The 18,800-nt window shown below is 35.0% G+C and overlaps 1 protein-coding gene across 2 annotated transcripts in view; it reads right to left on the bottom strand.

Annotated features, from left to right (window-relative positions):
• Mgtor (nuclear basket protein megator) overlaps positions 1-18,800 on the bottom strand; it is a 447,637-nt gene that overhangs the window by 227,390 nt on the left and 201,447 nt on the right. For both annotated transcript variants that reach the window (XM_014352167.2, XM_089595083.1), the window contains exon 7: positions 7,238-7,756. In XM_014352167.2, the coding sequence (XP_014207653.2) occupies positions 7,238-7,756 (519 nt within the window). The remainder of the gene's footprint in view (positions 1-7,237; positions 7,757-18,800) is intronic.

Genomic DNA, 18,800 nt, shown 5'->3' with positions numbered 1-18,800 from the left:
TCCTGTTTTAAACCTTTTTTTTAATATAAATAAATAGAGCAGCGAATAAAAGCACGATCTTACCCAGCTCAGGTCATAGTCAGCTAATAAAAAAAAAAATAAATATAATACAACGGAGCGACGCAAGTACAAACTATTAACTGAGTATAACTGAGAAAAAGCTGGAGAGAATAGAGAAATTGACTCTGGAGTCTGTCGGTGCGCAGGCGAGTTGTGTGCGGCGATTTGGACAGTTTGTATACACCCAATTACAGAAAATAGTTCTGGAGAAAACTATTCTTAACACTTTGTTTGTCTCACTCTTAAAAATAGTTGTGAACAAGTTTTTAGATGTCTTATTAAAGCTCCATTTTTACTAAATTTTTTTGCATTTGAAACAGACTTTGTGATACTTTTTACTATGTTAGTAAATAAGGCCACCAACAAATTTGTCTCTTGACAAATTCTCAATTTATTTTACATTAACAATTACTTAAATAACTAATTTTCAAAATTGTATACAATACTTTTGTTAGCACATAGGTAAATTTTTTTTTAATTATATTGTGGTGCTTTACGTCCGGCTCCTATAAAGGGCCCTACTCTGGGCACTTAGCACTTGGAAGAAGTAAGGGGAGAGGGACGGGAGACCTTCCATTACTGGGAGGAGGTGGGGAAAATTTGGCAGTTACGCTTCGAGAAGGTCGCCTGAAAACCCTAACCCTATAAGTAAATTTATATTAGATGTGTTACTAGCGACATCTATTATGTGAGATAAACACTATGAGTACAGGATGATATGTATGTGTACTTTGTATACTGAAACAGTTAGACAGACAGAACATGGCCGTTACCACACACGCGGGCTTTCGTAGAGTCTTTCTCAGTATTAGGGGAGGACATCCTATAATCTAAAATAATCTTTATTTCTATTAATAAATATATTGATTGAAATGTTTACAAGTGTAATATTATTTATCTACTACCTCGTAGTCTATATATTTAACAAGGTAGTCAAGTCCATGGTTATTGTTGCTTTTTATTGATACTCACGTGTTGCTTTAGCATGATCAATAACTGAGGATCCAAGTAAAAGTATAAATCCATCACTAATAAAATTTAAAGAAGTGCCAATATAATATTATTCAAAAGTTTAAGAAAACGTTTCATGAAAGTGACAAGAAAAATTAAGCTACAAGATAGAAACGCTTCCAAGTTCATTAAGCTATATTGGTGACTTAATCTATGTGATTAAGAGTCCGATCAAACAGTTGAGTACGTAAAGAGCAAAATAAAAATGGAACTAAAAACAGTTAAAAACTGAAAGAAAAAAGATGGAGATGGCGGGTATCAACAACGACAACAACAACAGTGACAACATCGCGGCAACCGAAGCTGAGCTTATGAAGCTAGTGGAGGCTCTAGTCTACATAACCGAGAAGGCGGTTGGCAGCAAGGGCATCGAAACGAAGATGGTAATATGAGTAGTTTCAGTGCGGAATTCGACAAAAGACCTACTAAGTCGCGTAGTGAAGTAAACAACTATACTAGTGAGGTTAAATGGTTACTCGATAGCGACTTCTCTAATCATGTTATAAATAATGATCGACATTTTAATGAATCTGTTACGTTAAAACAGCCTATAAATATAAAAGTAGGAGACAAGTCCTTAAAAACATCAAAAGTTGGTAATATTAGGCACAAGTTTAATGTTTATGGTCAAAGTAAAATAAATATCATGAAAAATGTTTTTTTTGTCAACTATATGGATAAAAATTTAATCTCTCACGGTAAAAAAAATGAAGATAATAAAACTGTATCAGTAGGATGTATTTCAAAGAGTTTTGATCAAAATAAAATTTAAATTGCGTTGGCTAAGAAAAATAATGATATTCATCATATGACAAGTAAAATTATGTATAACGAGTCAAATTCAATGCAAAAGAATAAGTGAACGGGAGAAAAAAAATTGCCTAGGACATAAGGCCACGTAACTTTTAATTATTTAAAAACAATGTGTGATAACAAATGCTTGATGGTTTACCCAGGAAATGAAAAACTGCTTATTTTAAATGTGGGATTGGTTTGGAAAATAAAATGCATCATTTGCTTTTCTAAAATAAAAAAAAAGGGCAGGAGACACATTGGAAATTGTACATACTGATGTAGGAGCAGCGTTGGCTCAGTGGTAAACGTGTTCGTTACTGATACAACGCTGTTCTAGGGGTCGTGGGTTCGATTACCGGTGAATGCAGATTTAAAAAAAAAACTCTTTTCATCGGGAAAAGTTCCCCGAAAATTTAACCCCGGCTGTTTCAGGGCGGGTTTTTCCGTGAAATTTTCCTACAGAGTAATTCCAGGGTTTTTCCTTGCCCCACAGGTCTTCGAGCCTGGATGAATGCGAAACAATGTTAGGAGGTATTGGGGTTAGCGGATCCGATGCACCAGGCAGGGATCGCCGCGAAGACTGGTCCCTGAAACATGGGGCTTTTCCGGGGATGCTAATTAGCCTGGATCTGATGCTACGGCAGAGAGCACCGGCTTAACCAGCGAGGAGTAGACATCCTGAAATATGGAGCTCTCTCCGGGGAAAGGCTACACAGTGGCGAGTGGACTCGATGCACCATTGGTGCAGAGAGTGTTAGCTTAACTGGCAAGGTGTTTCACCGGAGATACTCGCACTGTGCTAATGGATTAAATATGATATCAGTAAAAGGGCTGGAAATGGGTGCGGCAATACACCCCCACACGTAGGTGGTAAGTGGGTGGCCCCAGCGACTAGGCTAGCAGGCTGTTACGGTAACCTAGTTAAAAAAAAAAAAAAAACTGTACACACTGACATAAATGGACCCCATAGTACTACTAGCTTCATTGTTAAAAAACATTTTCTGAATTTTATCGATGAATGTAGTAAAGTAGCTAAAGTTTATTGCATTAAATTTAAAGATCGATTCAATAATCGTTCCAATGACTATGTAAATTTAGTTGAAAAAAAGAGAAAAAAATGAAAGGAAGAATACGATAATGACAAGGAGTACAATAATAATGATATAAGTAATTTTGCAGAAGGAAAACACTTATCTATAAAACCGTGTCAACCTTATATACATAAATTACAGGGAACGTCATAATACAACAATGGTATTATAGATATGTCAAGGTGTTTATTAAAAGAAGCAAGGGTTTCTAATAGATTTAAGCCAGAAATTCTTAAAACAACAGCTTACTCAAAGAGTAGAACTATCACTAATACTGTAACAAATAAAACATCGTTTGAAATTATGTTTGGGAAAAAGCCTTGTATACAAAATTTAATAATTTATAGAAGTTGTTTTTATGTGAGAATACCAGAGAAAAAAAAAATTTCAAATGGGACAAAAAAGCAGATTTAAGAGTTTTACTAGGATGTAAAAATGTTAATTATACAGTTCTAATAAATAATAAAATAGAAGTCATTAGATACCTCAATATAATTAAAAATAGCACGGATCGTATTAGTTTAAAATCAGAAGACGACATAATACAAATACGTTTAAATGAAAATAAAAACAGCAATTACAACACAAATGCCAATGGTAAAAATAAAATTTTGATTTTAAGACGGTCAACTAAGAAAAAAGAAAGCCTGATAGATATAGGGATAAACATTTTGTGCATAGTAATATTACTTATATAAATTATCCAAATCTAAGATACGTACAGGGTGTGTCCTGAAAGTAGTAGGACTGAGTCGAGAACAAAATATTTATTTCTCGCAATAAAATTCACATCACTTTAAAAATCTTTTAAGTAGCCCCTTTGGCCATCAACACAATGTTGCCAGCGAGTTTTCCACGGAGCAAACGCTTCCTGGAAGGCTGACTCCAGAATGTCCTTCAGAACACGCGTCACGGCCTTTCGGAGAGCTTTCACCGACCCGTGGTGATGGCTTTTCAGCGGGGTCTTGAACTTGGGGAAGAGAAAGAAGTCTGGGGGTCTGTGAGCACACGAGGCACCAACTTCACACAAATCTTTTCCATGGCTAGTTTTTCAGTCACAATTTCTTGCACTTAAGTTTTAGGCATGCCCAGTTCATCCGATGACATTCTCACACTTATTCGACGGGCACTGTTTAATAAATTTCTTACTCGTGCCACATTGTCATTCGTTTTTAGAAGTCGCAGGGTATCCGGAGCGCTCGGCGTCTTCGACGTCTTCTCTCCCCTCTCGAAAAAGCTTATGCCACTCAAATGCGGTTGATCTGCTCATGGCACTATCCTCGTAAGCTCCCTTGATGAGTATGGGCCTCCTTGCCGCTTTTTCTGGGTTTAACGCAGAATTTCACTGCGTAGCGCTGCTCCATCAAACGGTCCATGACGCACCGTGATGAGGTCACTTGACAGAGGTCCAGGGAAACTACGATGCACAGTCCGCAAGAGCTCGGAGCCGACTGCTGCGCGATTCCAGTGCTTCGATAGAGTCCCCCCCCCCCCACCATCACCTGCAACCCAAAAATTCCCGTCCAATCGTTCGCGCGTGTAGGAAAAAATCAGTACTACTACTTTCAGAACACACCCTGTATGTCTTATAATTATGTGATGAATAGTGATGAACCTAAAAATTGGAAGAAGGCGATCGATAGAAAAATAGGTTATTTAAATAAGAATAAAGCTTGGATTTTTGAAAATAAAAATAAAATAAAATAAAAAAAAAATTAGGATTTAAAATGAGTTTAAACTAAAAAAGCTAACGATATTTTTCAAGCTAGGTTAATATTAAGAGGATACCAGTAAACTGATTTAATTGATGATATTTATTTAACAGCTGCAAGAATGCAAACTCTAGAAGTTTTATTTTTTTATTGTTGTCAAAATAATCTAAATATTGAACAAATGGATGTTGAAACAGCGTTTTTAAACGATAAAATCAAATCTGAAGTCTATGTAAAACAGCCACAAGGCTATGAAAATGGCTATAACAAGGTATTCAAATTAGATAAAGCGTTGTATGGATTAAAAGGAAGCCCAAAAGTTTGGTATGAAAGTTTTTACACTTATTTCAAAAGTTTAAATTTTAAAAAAAGCGAAAATGATTGTTGCTTATATATCTTAAATGACAAAAATGATAATGTACACAAATCTTTTTTGTAGATTACTTTTTAATTTGCTATAATAATAAAAAACGGTTGAATTTTTTTTAAAAAACATAGTGTAAAAGATTTTAAGTAAAAGATTTAGGTAGAATAAGTACTTATTCGAGTATTAGCATCAACTGTGACTGTAAAAATAGAAAAAAACATTTTAGTAGGTAATTTATATAGAAATATAAAAAAAATTCAAGTGTAATGAGACTTATTATCATTTTGTAAACGAAAGTTGTGCGAAATACGAAATTGGTATTGTTAAAGTTATTTTAAAACAAAATATAGCAGATATTTTTACTAAAGTCTTAAGCAGAAATAAGTTCGAAAGGTTGAGAACTATGTTGAATGTCAAGAAGTTTTTTAGAGACACCAATTAAGATTGTAATATGAACTTAAAGGGGGCGTGTTAAATTATGAGTAAATTTATACTAGATGCGTAACTAACAACATATTGTGGGGCATACACACTATGAGTGCTGGATAATACGTATATGTACTGTGACGCAGTGAATTGGAAATACATCCAAACACGTCACGGAACCATTGTCACCGACAATAAATGGCGAGAGTCTCGTAAGTAGCTTTCTCTTTCTACTGCATGTGGCTTGCTGTAGTGTACGAAATCCCAGTATCAGGCCCACAGGTCACAGCATTAAGAGTAACTATAGAGCTCGGTCTGACTCTCCTTCCGTACTTCCTACCCGTACCCTGGAGATGTGTGTGTATTCATGGTCGAGGGAATGAATTTGGGAACGGCATCTATCGGTATGTCGGTAATCCAGGAGCAAAATATAGTAATGGTGGCTAATCTGTGGTGCTGTGTTGGCTGATAGTGTGTGGTGGGCCACATAGCATACGGTGCGCCTGCACGGCAAGACAAGGACAGACACTTGAGCTCGCTGCGAGGCTAACACTGGAGCAGCACAGCGCGGCATCAGCAAACTCTCGCCTGTCGAGTTACTGTCATACCGCAAAGCCGAGCCCTTAGTGCCACACACACACGAGCAAGCCCTCACACGGTCACCCAGCATCTAGTGTTTGTGCTGTGCGCAGCGTTGCGTGAAAGTAGTCGTCCCTAATTACCCTACCTTAATGCAATATACTCAGCCCGAGTCCCCTATCACGAGTTATAAGGTGAACGACACCAAGATATAATCGGTTTCGGTGGTAACAGCAAGCCATGATGCAGGGATCGTCACCTTTGTGGTATGCCGCTCCCTAAATGTAATTCAAGTGGTTGTTATTTACATGAATAAATAGGCAGTTAATATTCGCATGTGTCTTGTGTCATGACTCGTCTAGTGTAGCGCCGACTGCAGCTGTAACATAGTAGTGCCTCAGTGTTGCATTGTTATTGAGTGCTTCCTAATTCAGTAAAAAAGGCTATTCAACTTTGGTAGCTGTACTGCACTACCTGTTACTGCAATCGACGCTACACAATACCTGGATAACCCAATCCTTTCCCAAATAACATTACCGTAATAGTTGCATAGCATACAATAGTTAACTTATACACGTTAGTCGCAATCCCCGGCTAACGTGTTATAGTACTTAGTATAGTGATACAGTTAGGTGGACAGAACATGGCCGTTACCACATACGCGGGCTTACGTAGAGTCTCTCTTAGTATAAGGAGAGGAGATTTTATAATCCAAAATAATCTTTATTTCTGTTATTAAATGCATTAATTTAAATGTTAACAAGTGTTATATTATTGATCCACTACCTCGTAGACAATATATTTAACAATTTGTACTTGCCAAAGGCTAAACGACAGAGCAGCTGAAACTTAGTTTTTTAATAAAATCATGACTGGTTTTAGTTGCTGAACGTTTTAAATAACGTCAATTTTGTAATAATTTTACTAGTAAGTTTCCAAAACAAAAACTGCTCTACATTACATTTGTACCAGAATTACTGTCTTAAAATCAAGGAAGAAAGTGAGTCATAAATAGTATTAAATCCAGTTGAAAAAAATTTCTTATTTACGTTTAATTGGCACTTTTGTAAGACTTTGGCAAGATTTAAACTCTAACATACTTGAGTACCAACACAAAAGTGTCATGTTGAGTTGAACTATGAATGCCTTGAAAAAAACTGTTTTGTACATAAATAAATGAAAATTACTGTAATTACCTGTAACTGGCTTTACTGCGGCTATAGCAAGCTTAAGTTGACTATTTAAATCTTCAATTTTCTTGAGGTAATCTTGCTCTTTCAACCTTGAAGCATCAAGCTCGTTTTGAATCCTTCTTGTAAGATTTTTTTCTTCAGTTAATTGTTCTTTAATCATACTTAACTGCTGTTCTACACTGAGAGACACTTCTCTAAAACGATCTTGTTCCTCCTGAAGTCTTCTTCTTAGAGCAGCACATTCACGAGTGGCATCATCTAACCGCTGTTCTGTACGTAACTGACTTTCTGCCTGCACGCGTTCTAAGCTTGCCTTGATAACTTCAACATCAGCCTTTAATAGAGCATGAGTATGACGCTCACGTTTCAGAACTTCTCTTTCCTTTAATAGACGTCCTTCTGAGTCACGTAATAATTGTCTTTCACGCGTTAAATTTTCTAACTGTACTTCTGCCTTAGATAAATTACTTTGAGCAGCAAGGGCTTCATCTTTTAATAGCATCAAACTTTGCTCATGTTTCCCTGTGTAAAAATTGTTTAATAATTTTTGATTATCATAAACATAAAGCATCTCACAATGTTTAAAATAAAACAAAACGAACATTTTTCAAGTCCATGGGATATCATCAACAATATTCGACTATAACAAGAAATAGTTAAACCTTAGTTTGCTAAGATCTAAAACTTAGATACGAAAACTGCAGACGGACGACAGTTCGAACCCTGGTTAAGAAATCGTACATTTCTTATAAATAAAGTAAGGGGTTGAAAATAAGTATAAAATAAACATCATCAACACCCCTTCTACTGTCACAACCAAAATCTACGAATGTAAAAAATTCATTGCTCGTTTGCTTGCTGCTCCAATCTAGTAGCATTATATGATTTGTTTTCTCATATTGTAGGGATTTAAAATTAAAAAGGCCCTTTAAGCTAATGTTAAACCAACCGCAGTTGTTACTTATTTTAATTGGTGAGTAGGTAAAAGCAAATCTTTGGACAGTAAGAAATACTGCTCGTACGATAGGTTACATTTAGCTTATCTTTTAAGATATAACTTATTATTTTAAGAATTTTTACAATTGCTTGTATAAATTCGTTATGTAATACATATTATTGCACCTTAATACTTATTTTCTATACATGAAATTATTTTTGTCCTACCTGGCTTCCACTTTAAGATGCGACTGTTTGTTTAATGTGGAGACGTTATTTTGTAACAAAATTTTTTCAAAGATTTTATAAAGGTTAATTTTTATTTTCTAAACATGGTATACAAAAGAAAAAATTTTTCACTCGTTCTTTTTAAGATACAGTCAAAAAACAAGAAAATTAAGGTCATGTTCGTGCATAGTCCAACCTCTCTCTATTTAGGGGCCTCAATCTTGTTGCTTCTCTGTAGAAAAACCTGTCAAACTTGTTATTCTTAGCAAATTTTACTTCACTTTTAAGATACAGCGTTTTTTCTGGTTTTTAAAGGTTAGGTTGTCACGTTGTACATATGTAATACTTTATGCACGTTTATTTACGTACACATACAAGAATAAAAGGATAAATAAAAAAAAAAGAACAATTTTCAAAATGTTTTTTGAGGATACCGAAGAGATCAAGCGACCTTTTATGTCAGGCATTATTTACCTAATAGTATCTAAGATATAACAGAGGCCTAGCTTAGCCTGTGTTACAGCCACGTGACGATTTTTACCATGCAGCAGTAGGTATAAAGAGAGGATATATATATGTAGTAATAGCGGCGCACCGTTGTGCACAAGCAAAGGAAAAAGAGAGAGACTTCTGAGCCTCGCTCTCTTCTTGCCTCCAAGAACTGGATGGACACTTTTTGTGTTGCATCAGCCAGTTTTACTCACCACTAGATTTCCAATACAAGGCTATAAAAGTTTCACTTTAAGAATTAATAAAAAAATTGGAAACCAGTGGACAGTGGGTGCTTAGGTTCCTTAACTATGAAGTTATGCTTTTATGACATTCTATGGCGGACTATATGGATATGAATGTACCTTCTACGAAACGGTGTTGTGTACACAGATAGTGTAATTGTTAAAGATAAAAAAAAGTTTTAATTTAAGCATTGGCATGACTTGATTATTCATATTTAAGGAAACCTTAATAGTACTACTTTTAAATACTTACGTTCAATAATTTTACAAGACAAAAGTTACTGAATTTCAGTTGTTTGTGCTCGAAATCGTTTGAAATTAGGTGTAGGTCAGGGGAGGGCTTCTGACACATTGATGTGTAGTGATGTATCAAGTTAGTGGAATGTTGTTTTGGATGTAGGAATATCATTTGAATCTTGCAAAAATATAACTACCGGAACTTGAGTTTGGTTGAAACGTAACTATTCCAACCCTCTTTTTTCTCTTTTTCTTTATCTGACGTACGCTGACATCCATAATAGTCTACTACATCATCTTACATCAGACATTTATCTAATTTTCAATTACAATACGTAATGACATGTATCAAAAAATGTTTAAAAACAAGACGTATCAAATAAGTGTCGAACAACATTTTCACTGATAGACCAACCTCTGTCTGATGGTTTTGAAAATAGACTGAAACCTAGTGTAGAGGAAGCAGTGTCAGAGAATTTAAAGCAATGGAATAATTACACATTTCACACTTTATTACTCATAATTCATAAGTCTACAGGGATTCAGAAGATGCATCAGCTTAAATTCAAAAATTAGTTAGGGTTAAGGAAATGTACTGATTTCTTACGTTTCTTAATGATATTTTGCTGTACGGATGGTAGCGTTAATTTATTGAAAATTCAAAATATAGTTTAAATATATATTTTTTTTTTTTGAAATTCATCGTACAACAACTATTAGCAGTGGACGGAGAGTTGGATTTTAAAATAAAAACAATTTAAAATGTGATATATATATATATATATATATATATATATATACACATATTAAGAGCTTGCGTTGTCAAATTGAGTTCGCATCTAAATTTTAAAAATGTACTGTACTATGGTTAATCTTAGACTTACTAGTTTGATTATATCGACGCCCCGGGCGAAGACTATTCCCTAATTGGCCCTGGACCAAAACTATGCCCTTTCGACGTCCCGGGCGAAGACTATGCCTTTTTTTCTAGTCCGGACGAAAACTATGCCCTTTTTTTGGTCCCGGACGACGACTATACCCTTTTTTTCGAGCCCGGGCAAAGACTATGCACTTTTCTCAAACCCGGACGAAAACTATGCCCTTTTTTTGGTCCCGGACGAAAACTATGCCCTTTTTTTGGTCCCGGACGAAGACTATACCCTTTTTTTCGAGCCCGGGCGAAGACTATGCACTTTTCTCAAACCCGGACGAAAACTATGCCCTTTTTTTGGCCCCGGACGAAAACTATGCCCTTTTTTGGTCCCGGACGAAGACTATACCCTTTTTTTCGAGTTCAGACGGAAACTAAGTTAAAAAACACCCCAATGTTAATTACTAACCCCTCTTGTGTTTTACTTTTCCTAAACAAAAAAAAACCCTCCAGATTTGCTGATTTATGCTTTTGGTGGGTGGGTAACAGCTACTAGTACGCTGGAGGAAGCTCACGAATACGAAGCTTTTGAAAACGATTAAACATTTTAAGATTTCGCGATACTTGTGTCAAAACGTTTGTTATAAGTTTTATTTTCACATCGAGATTCACATGTACGTGAATCTACAGACGTCTTTGTAAAAAAACAACACGTAATCATTATTTGTACATAACAATAACTGTAATTAATTTAAACTTGCTAATTTATTCTTGTGTTAAAAAATACTTTGTAATCTAAATATTCATGTCTTGCAAACGTTAATTAATAAAAAAAAGTTTACTTTTTTCTTAATTTTTTTACGAATATTATATTTTATTATATCACGAATTGTACAAATTTTATTAATTTTTTAACTTCAAGTAACAATAATTATATTAGTTACTTATTATAATCAACAAAAATGTACAAAAGAAATTAAATTTGAAAATAAAACATAAAAGAGTCTTTCATATTCATTAATTGCAAATTACCATGCTTATAAAACGATTTCTGAGTTTGTATTATTATTTACAATTATTTATGTAAATGTAAACAACAACCACTATATAAGTATATTTGACTATATATCTAATTACAAAAACAAATGTACGGTGAGCTTAAATGAATTGTACTTCATCCCGGCTCCAGAAAAAGTCAATATCTTCCTCCAGACTCGGAAAAAATGTAATAGTCTTCACACGGACTAGAAAAAACGGGTATAGTTTTCATCCGGACTCGAAAAAAGGGCATAGTTTTTGTCCGATCGCGAGAAAAGGGCATAGTCTTCGTCCGAACTCCGGAAAAGGGCATAGTCTTCGTCCGGGACTCCAAAAGGGCATAGTTTTCGTCCGAGCGCGAGAAAAGGGCATAGTCTTCGTCCGAACTCCGGAAAAGGGCATAGTCTTCGTCCGGGATCCTAAAAGGGCATAGTTTTCGTCTGGAACAGACAAAAGGGCATAGTTTTCGTCCAGACTCCAGAAAAGGGCATAGTCTTCGTCCAGGCTTCGAAGCAGGGAATAGTCGTCGCCCGGGGCGTCGATATATATTGCTTACAATACGATTATTTCTAAAATTCTAACACCTAGATATATTTAGAAAAGATTACAGCTACTTTATTATTAATAAAAGTATCTGTTTAAAAAAATGAACAAAACATGCTTAAATAGTCGTTGCACATAAAAGACAAAAAGTCAATACAGTAATTTTCGCAAACGCTAGAATTAATATTGTGAAGCTGTTGTACATTCTAATAATAATTAATACAGTTTCTTGTAGGTCTATCTGCATGATGGGGGACCGTGGGTGACAGACAATATCTGTCAAAGTACATTCCATGATCTTCAATATCAACATTTATAGCTACCCAATGCGAGCCTGGCTTAAAACTTCTATTAGTAGCAACTATAAAAGCACACGGTCTCACCCAAACAAGAGGTAACTAATCCACGAGTAATAAGTTTACCATCACTGCGGGTGTATTGCAAAAAACTCAACGCAGTTGCAACGAGTCCATAATAACAGATGTACAAATTTTTATGAATTGAAATCTACAACTACTTAAAGATTTGACTCTATTATCAATGTAATGTCAACTTTAGCATACAAAACGCAACTGACAGGTTTCGTGAGAGCTGTCTCGAAGCGTACCTCTATTCGAACTGTACCATTCTTTACTAAATTTCAATAACCTGCAAAATGCGCCGAGAGATCAGGCGTAAGATCTAATGCAAACAAGCCATACCCTTTGGAATAGTCTTTTCTGTGAATACTATTTCCCTCGTTCATGAAATAGATCCCGGTGCCAGAAAATAAAGTATGATATGATTCTACGTATATAGGTGTGATTCCTGTGCAAGTCGGTTGTAGCGGTTGTTAGGGACTTGTACACCATCAACGTATAGCGACAAAAAATTTATAGAATAATTTTGAAAGTTGAATGGATTCATCTTTCGATCCCTGTTGAAAGATTTGTTGTCAATAAGCCCTAAATTTATCCATGGATAACATCATCTAAAAAGTCACCACTTATGCCGCTATGCAGGGTAAAAGATTCAACCTCGACACGAGTGACTGGACATTATGCTGTAGTGTTTGCCAGAGTTTTTGTGGGCGCAATTACAACTATAGGGCTAACTATTAATAAACACGAAAGCTCTCATTAGTTTATCATATAAAAAGATATTAGTAAGGGCGATAGTCCATTATTTATTAATAATATTAATTATTAGAAATGCAACGACTAATGATGCAACGTATAACAAGGATTAAGAAATCTTAAAAAAATTTTAAAATTTATTAGTCATTAATTAATAGGCCTTAATAACACTGGAACAATTATATGGTAAATCCCTTAAAATGCTTTTTCTTTCTACTGATATGTGGAACTGTAGCGTCCAAAAGGTACCATTTTATAGGGTTGCGATGTCATCAATTTAATATTTCAATTCATTGTGAAATTTGACAAGGATCTTTGGTAATAGACGCTCGTGTTATTAGTTAATGATTTATTATTCAATAGTGCGGCCAGTCAACGCCTCGGGTTATTGGGGGATAAGTGCTAGTGTTATTATTTAGAATTTTACTATTTATTAGAGTTGCCAGTAAGCACCCCAAGTCATTGGGTCATAGGCGCTTGTATAATTCAAGATTTTATTAATTATTTTAGTGGCCAGTAAGCGCCCCGGGTTAATGAGTGATAGGAGCTTGTGTTTTAAGTTAACTTTTTGTTATTTTTTAATGTGTCCAGTAAGCGCCCCGGGTCACTTGGTGATAGGCCCTTGGGTTATTGATTAACATTTTATTAATCTATAGAGTGGCCAGTAAGCGCCCGGGGTCCCGAGACTTTGGGTGATAGGCGCTGGTATTTTTATATACATCATATGTATCCATCAGCGATCGTTCACAGCTTGGCTGGCGGTGGCGCTGATAAAGAAGCGCTCTGAAGGTTGCGGTCGGCAGCAAACTTTTGACCATCGTGGCCAACGCTGTAATGAAGAAACTTCACCATAAGATGGCGCCATAGGCCTATTCTGTTTTTTTGCCATGAGACGGGAATCATTTTTTAACGAGGTTTTTCTTGTAGGTTACCTACTTTTGCTAAAATTAGTACGTGGACTGCAGAAAAAATCGATATTGAAGGAGTAAGAAAGCGGGAGAGTCTTTGGAATCCGAGAGACGCAAATTATTTTTAATCCAGAACTAGATCTTTACTGTGGACTCAATCAGCAAGCATACTTGATTTACCAAGTAAGTTACATAACTTTTAATTTATTTACGACATACGGCTAGAGAAGTCAAATGAGATGCATCCACGTGGCGATAGAAGAGAATTCGGTTCTCACAATCTCGCGAATGAATTAGCTTTCAGACGGATGAGGTTTCTAAAACTTATTTTTTTATCCATTAATGCAAAAATATTTTATCGTTCTAAGCCAATCTTGATTATGGCATCTTAATATGCCTTACTCTTGTCAACTTGATTGCCGTTAATTTTTGTTGTGCTCGTGCAATAACAATTTTGGTAAAGCTTGGTTTACGAACTGGAACATAACGAGATTGGTAGAAAAGCCTTTACAAACGAGTATCGAACAAAAATTTTCAGTGTGAGAAGCCAAAATCTAGCAGCTTAGGTGTTATTTGGATCTTACAGTGCTGAAAATGTTGTCAGTAACAACTTTTTTTGCATATTTTTTTTTAAAAGTTAAAAAAGTAATTTCCATTCATCTGGGGACGGACTTGACGACGCGTACACAAGAAAATTCGCCTATTTCAAGTCCTTACAATTCCTACTTGATAAAAATATAAAAGTTAATCCAAGTATTGGCAACATCGACGAGACGTATGGTGTTTCTGTCCCTTCGGTGACTTTTAAAGAATGTTCTGCACCATCTCCATTACACTCACAAACCATGTCTTCTTATACAAGCTCCCCTAGAGGCAGAGGAAAGCTGTTTGAGCTTGAAAACAGAAATTTAAGTACTTTAAAAGAAAAATTAAGTACGAAGCAGTCAAGACCCCCAGCTGAAACTTAGAAAGAAGTAGACGAAGAAAATCTGGCATACTTTCGTACTCTTCCTCCTGCTCTTAGAGATTTATCTTTTCAAGAGTTGATAATTTTGCGATCTGAAGTAGCAAAACTGATCCATACCTGGGCTTTTCCAAATCATAAATGAGACGCTATATTACAAGTGAGTCAAAATCCCTGATTAAAACAGAAAGTACATAAAAATCAATAAAGAGATAAGTAGAAGCAGCAGGTCAGTTATAATTTTTGTAACGATTTTTTTGTTTTTAAATTGTAATAATTCTTTGTGTATCGTACTTATTGTTTCGTTTTAGATTGTATTATTATTGAAGATGAGAAATTATCTGCCACACAAAAGAAAGAACAAAAAGAAAAAGAATTCCGTCCTCAAAACGAAGATCATGGCTTTAGAGATACGTTTAAACAAGTTGATATACGTAGTACATTAAGTGTACAAGCGGAGAACTATTCAGCATATCCTTAGCACAATCCTTTTGCCTTGGCTGCAACTCAAGCGTTTGCTGCAAATCAAGTACTGGCTGCAAATCAAGCACTTGCAGTAATGCAATCCCAACAATTTATGAGTGGCCAAAGGTTGTACATTCGTCCTCCGGTGGCAGACAATTATAATCCACACATGTACGTGGATAATAATGAGGCAAGCGTTTTGTGGACAGCAGAATATCTTAACTCATAGGCTTAGAAATCGATTGATGGAATCAACCCAAGGGAAGCAAGGTCCTACTAATCAAACTTTTACTGAGAGTGAAGGAGTAGATCACCTTAACACGCAGTTATTAACCTCTGAGGAGCAGGCCAGTGAGCATGGAGCTAGGATTCCTCAAAATGAGATTAATCTGTCATCAACAGGATTTCGACTCACTGTAAAAAATGTGGAGAACTTAATGTTGAGAACTTAAGTAAACCTTTTGTTACGCGAATTTCGAGATAACATTTGATTGTCGTTTTTTAATATTTATATGCGTAAAACTTCAGTTTTAAAGCTTCATGTATCAGTACGGTTTCAAAGTTATAAATTATTTTTGATATTTTAATGTTAAGATAACTAATTTCGTTGCATTAGTTTACCAAAAAAATTGGATTAAAGTAGAGTACACAGGTTTCTTCGCAGTGACATGAAATAGATGAACGAATTTGTTATTGATACTTGTATTTCTTTCTGTATTTTCAGAAGACATTTATTAAATTTGTGAACAATTTATTACTTGTGTTATTCACTAGTTGTATAACACAATTACCAAGTTTTATCGAGCCTACATTAACTTCACTTATCTCGAGGATCACTACATGTGCTGAAGATTTATTCATCGCATAGCAATTAATATGATCTTGACAAAATTACTCTGCACAATAGCTTCATGAAAAAGGGCACAAATATTGTTTTTCTTGATTTATTTTTTATATCAATTTTAATCAGATTTTCTGTGTATCAAAAAAAAAAAAAAATTATTCATGAAATTTGTGATGCAACGTAATATTATAATATATATAAGGACACTACTGAGCAGTTAGCAGGCTCACGGCATGCACGCGGTGAGCTTTTGAGCTTCAAAGCCAAAGAGGAGCTTCTGTGATTTCTCTCTCTCCTTGTCATTTATTTGGCAAGCTTATTTTTTTTTTAATATTATATTATAATCATGCTTGGCAGTATTATTTTTTCACTGTTATCAATGTTTTTATTATTTTAAATATCAGACCAAGTGGTTCTTACTTATTCACTACAGCAGTGCAGTATTTATAATTATTTGAAAACTGTTTTGGCTAGACTGTGGAGGATGTTGAGTCCTTAGTCCTAATACTTAAAATTTTGTTCTAATTCTTTCTCGATCTATGAGCAACGTTTGAAGCATTTTCTTTTTCATCCATACGAGCATACGAAAATACTATAACCGTTCAAAATTACTGTTTTACCAGAGAAATAATTGGAGAAGTCATAATACCAATAAATTATGAAACAAAAACATGATATTTACTAGAAATCTTAACTATCAATATATACATGGAGAATGATGTTGGCTTAAGCTGTATTTACAGTTGCGAACGAAACTAAATATCGTAAGTAAATTTATAAAATAAGTACAAATTTCAAATGTAAATTATATAGTTTTTATTGTATACTAAAAATTATTTATAACCTAAAAAATCTCGTTTTCTTTGTACACCAACTCCCTGTCGTAAAAAAACAAGCTTTGATGAAAACAATAAATTCGAATTATGATCTTATCACATAGAGCCATGATCATCAAATAAATAAATAATGCTCTACACACATGTGCCCTCGTGTCTCGTCATGATAACAATGACTATAGCTTAAAAATTGTAAAATGTAACAATAACCACAGTTTGAAAATTGTAAGCCGTAACAATGACCATGGATTGAAAACTGTTATACCGTATGTGTCTATTGGTTTTGTAAAAAGTATTTTGTAAGTTCTTGACGAATTTTTTATGGCTTCAGTAACACACACTTCGACATCATGAGTATTACTATTAATCAGTGTAGGATGAAACACATAACTTTTGCTTTCAAGATCCAATAAAATATTATGAAGAATGCTCGTGGCTAAAACGATCAAGGTAACTACTATAGGACTTTCATCGATCGTAGAATACCAAATTTACCACTTCTAATCTTTACATCCAAACGCGTTTTTAGAGGCAACTCAGGAATGTGATAGTTTACGATTAAACAATAGCATACTATAAGGCAAGTTATTTTCTTGATACGGTTTCATTAGCCGAGACGTAGGAGGATACGCACCATCGCATACAAAAAAAAAGGGGGTTACGACATTAGAATTAAGTAAGGCTCTGTCATCCGGTATTGATAAACGATTTTGTAAAAGTGCTTTGTAAAACTGTGAAGCATCTTAAGTCGTACTATCGAGTTGTCATCCATTATCACCTACGTTTATAAAAATGTACCGGTAACTAGCGCTAACCACAACCTGGTGCACAATCGAACGAAATCCTTTGTAATTATAGTACAAAGAACCCAAATTATCCTGTTTCTTTACAGCGATATGACACCCGTCTATGGCCCGGAGACAATTAGGAAAACCTCATTTTATGTTAAACTCTTGAGATATTCGGTACCAATCTTCCTGTGTAGGTACTTTCATGTGGATTGGTTGCATGACGTTCCATAACACCTCTATAGTCTCTTGGACAATACAACTTACAATGAAAAAAAAGTCCTATTCTGAATGAAAAAGACAGTGTGCGATAAGAGTTTCCAGAGGCCAAAAATCTACAATTCAAATTTAGTTATAATGTACTATTTTACAAGTTGTAATATTTTTTACAGTTTTTATAACATTGCTCAGAACAATGAAAACTCAAAAACTGAAAATAAGATCAGCACCTCAAAAAAAAAAAGTTAATTCTAACCTTATCGTGAGTACTAGACGTTCTTCTTGAAGTATCGGTTGTTGATGGAGGCTGCACCATTCTTTTAACAACGAATTCGATATTCTTGAGAGTATACAATGAAAAGTAGCAATATGCATCCTTATATATGAATAAAATTTATCTAGGTAATTTCGTAAAGAACAAAACAAAGTATAATACTCCTCAGTTAATCGTCTGTCATTGTTAATCGGATGACTTTTACAAGACCAGGCTCTGTGAATGATAGCAATTAATAAAAAAATAAAAAAAATTCAAAGGATCTTTCTGCACACAGGTGAGGTTAATGCGATTATGTAGATTTTGAAACAAACAATCTAACTTTACGTATATATAAAATGAAAAGCTGCAAATATCTCAGTTAATCCTCTTCGTCCAGCGATTGCACCCAAGTCTTCGGAGAACCAAGTAGTTTCTTTGCTATGTGAACGCACAGTATCCACGTATTTACCTACGTACAACGACTTATAGCAAACAGAAACACTCTGCACAATCACGAAGTGATAAACAGCCACAAAATTAAGCGTCCAGTGCTCCCAAACAAATCGACTGATGCCTGGGAAAAA

The sequence above is a fragment of the Copidosoma floridanum genome, unplaced genomic scaffold, assembly GCF_036245765.1.
Source record: "Copidosoma floridanum isolate Cflo_tuat_1 unplaced genomic scaffold, Cflo_Japanese_pri ptg000024l, whole genome shotgun sequence".
Classification (NCBI taxonomy): Eukaryota; Metazoa; Arthropoda; class Insecta; order Hymenoptera; family Encyrtidae; genus Copidosoma; species Copidosoma floridanum.
This window is presented reverse-complemented; position numbering and strand designations above follow the sequence as displayed.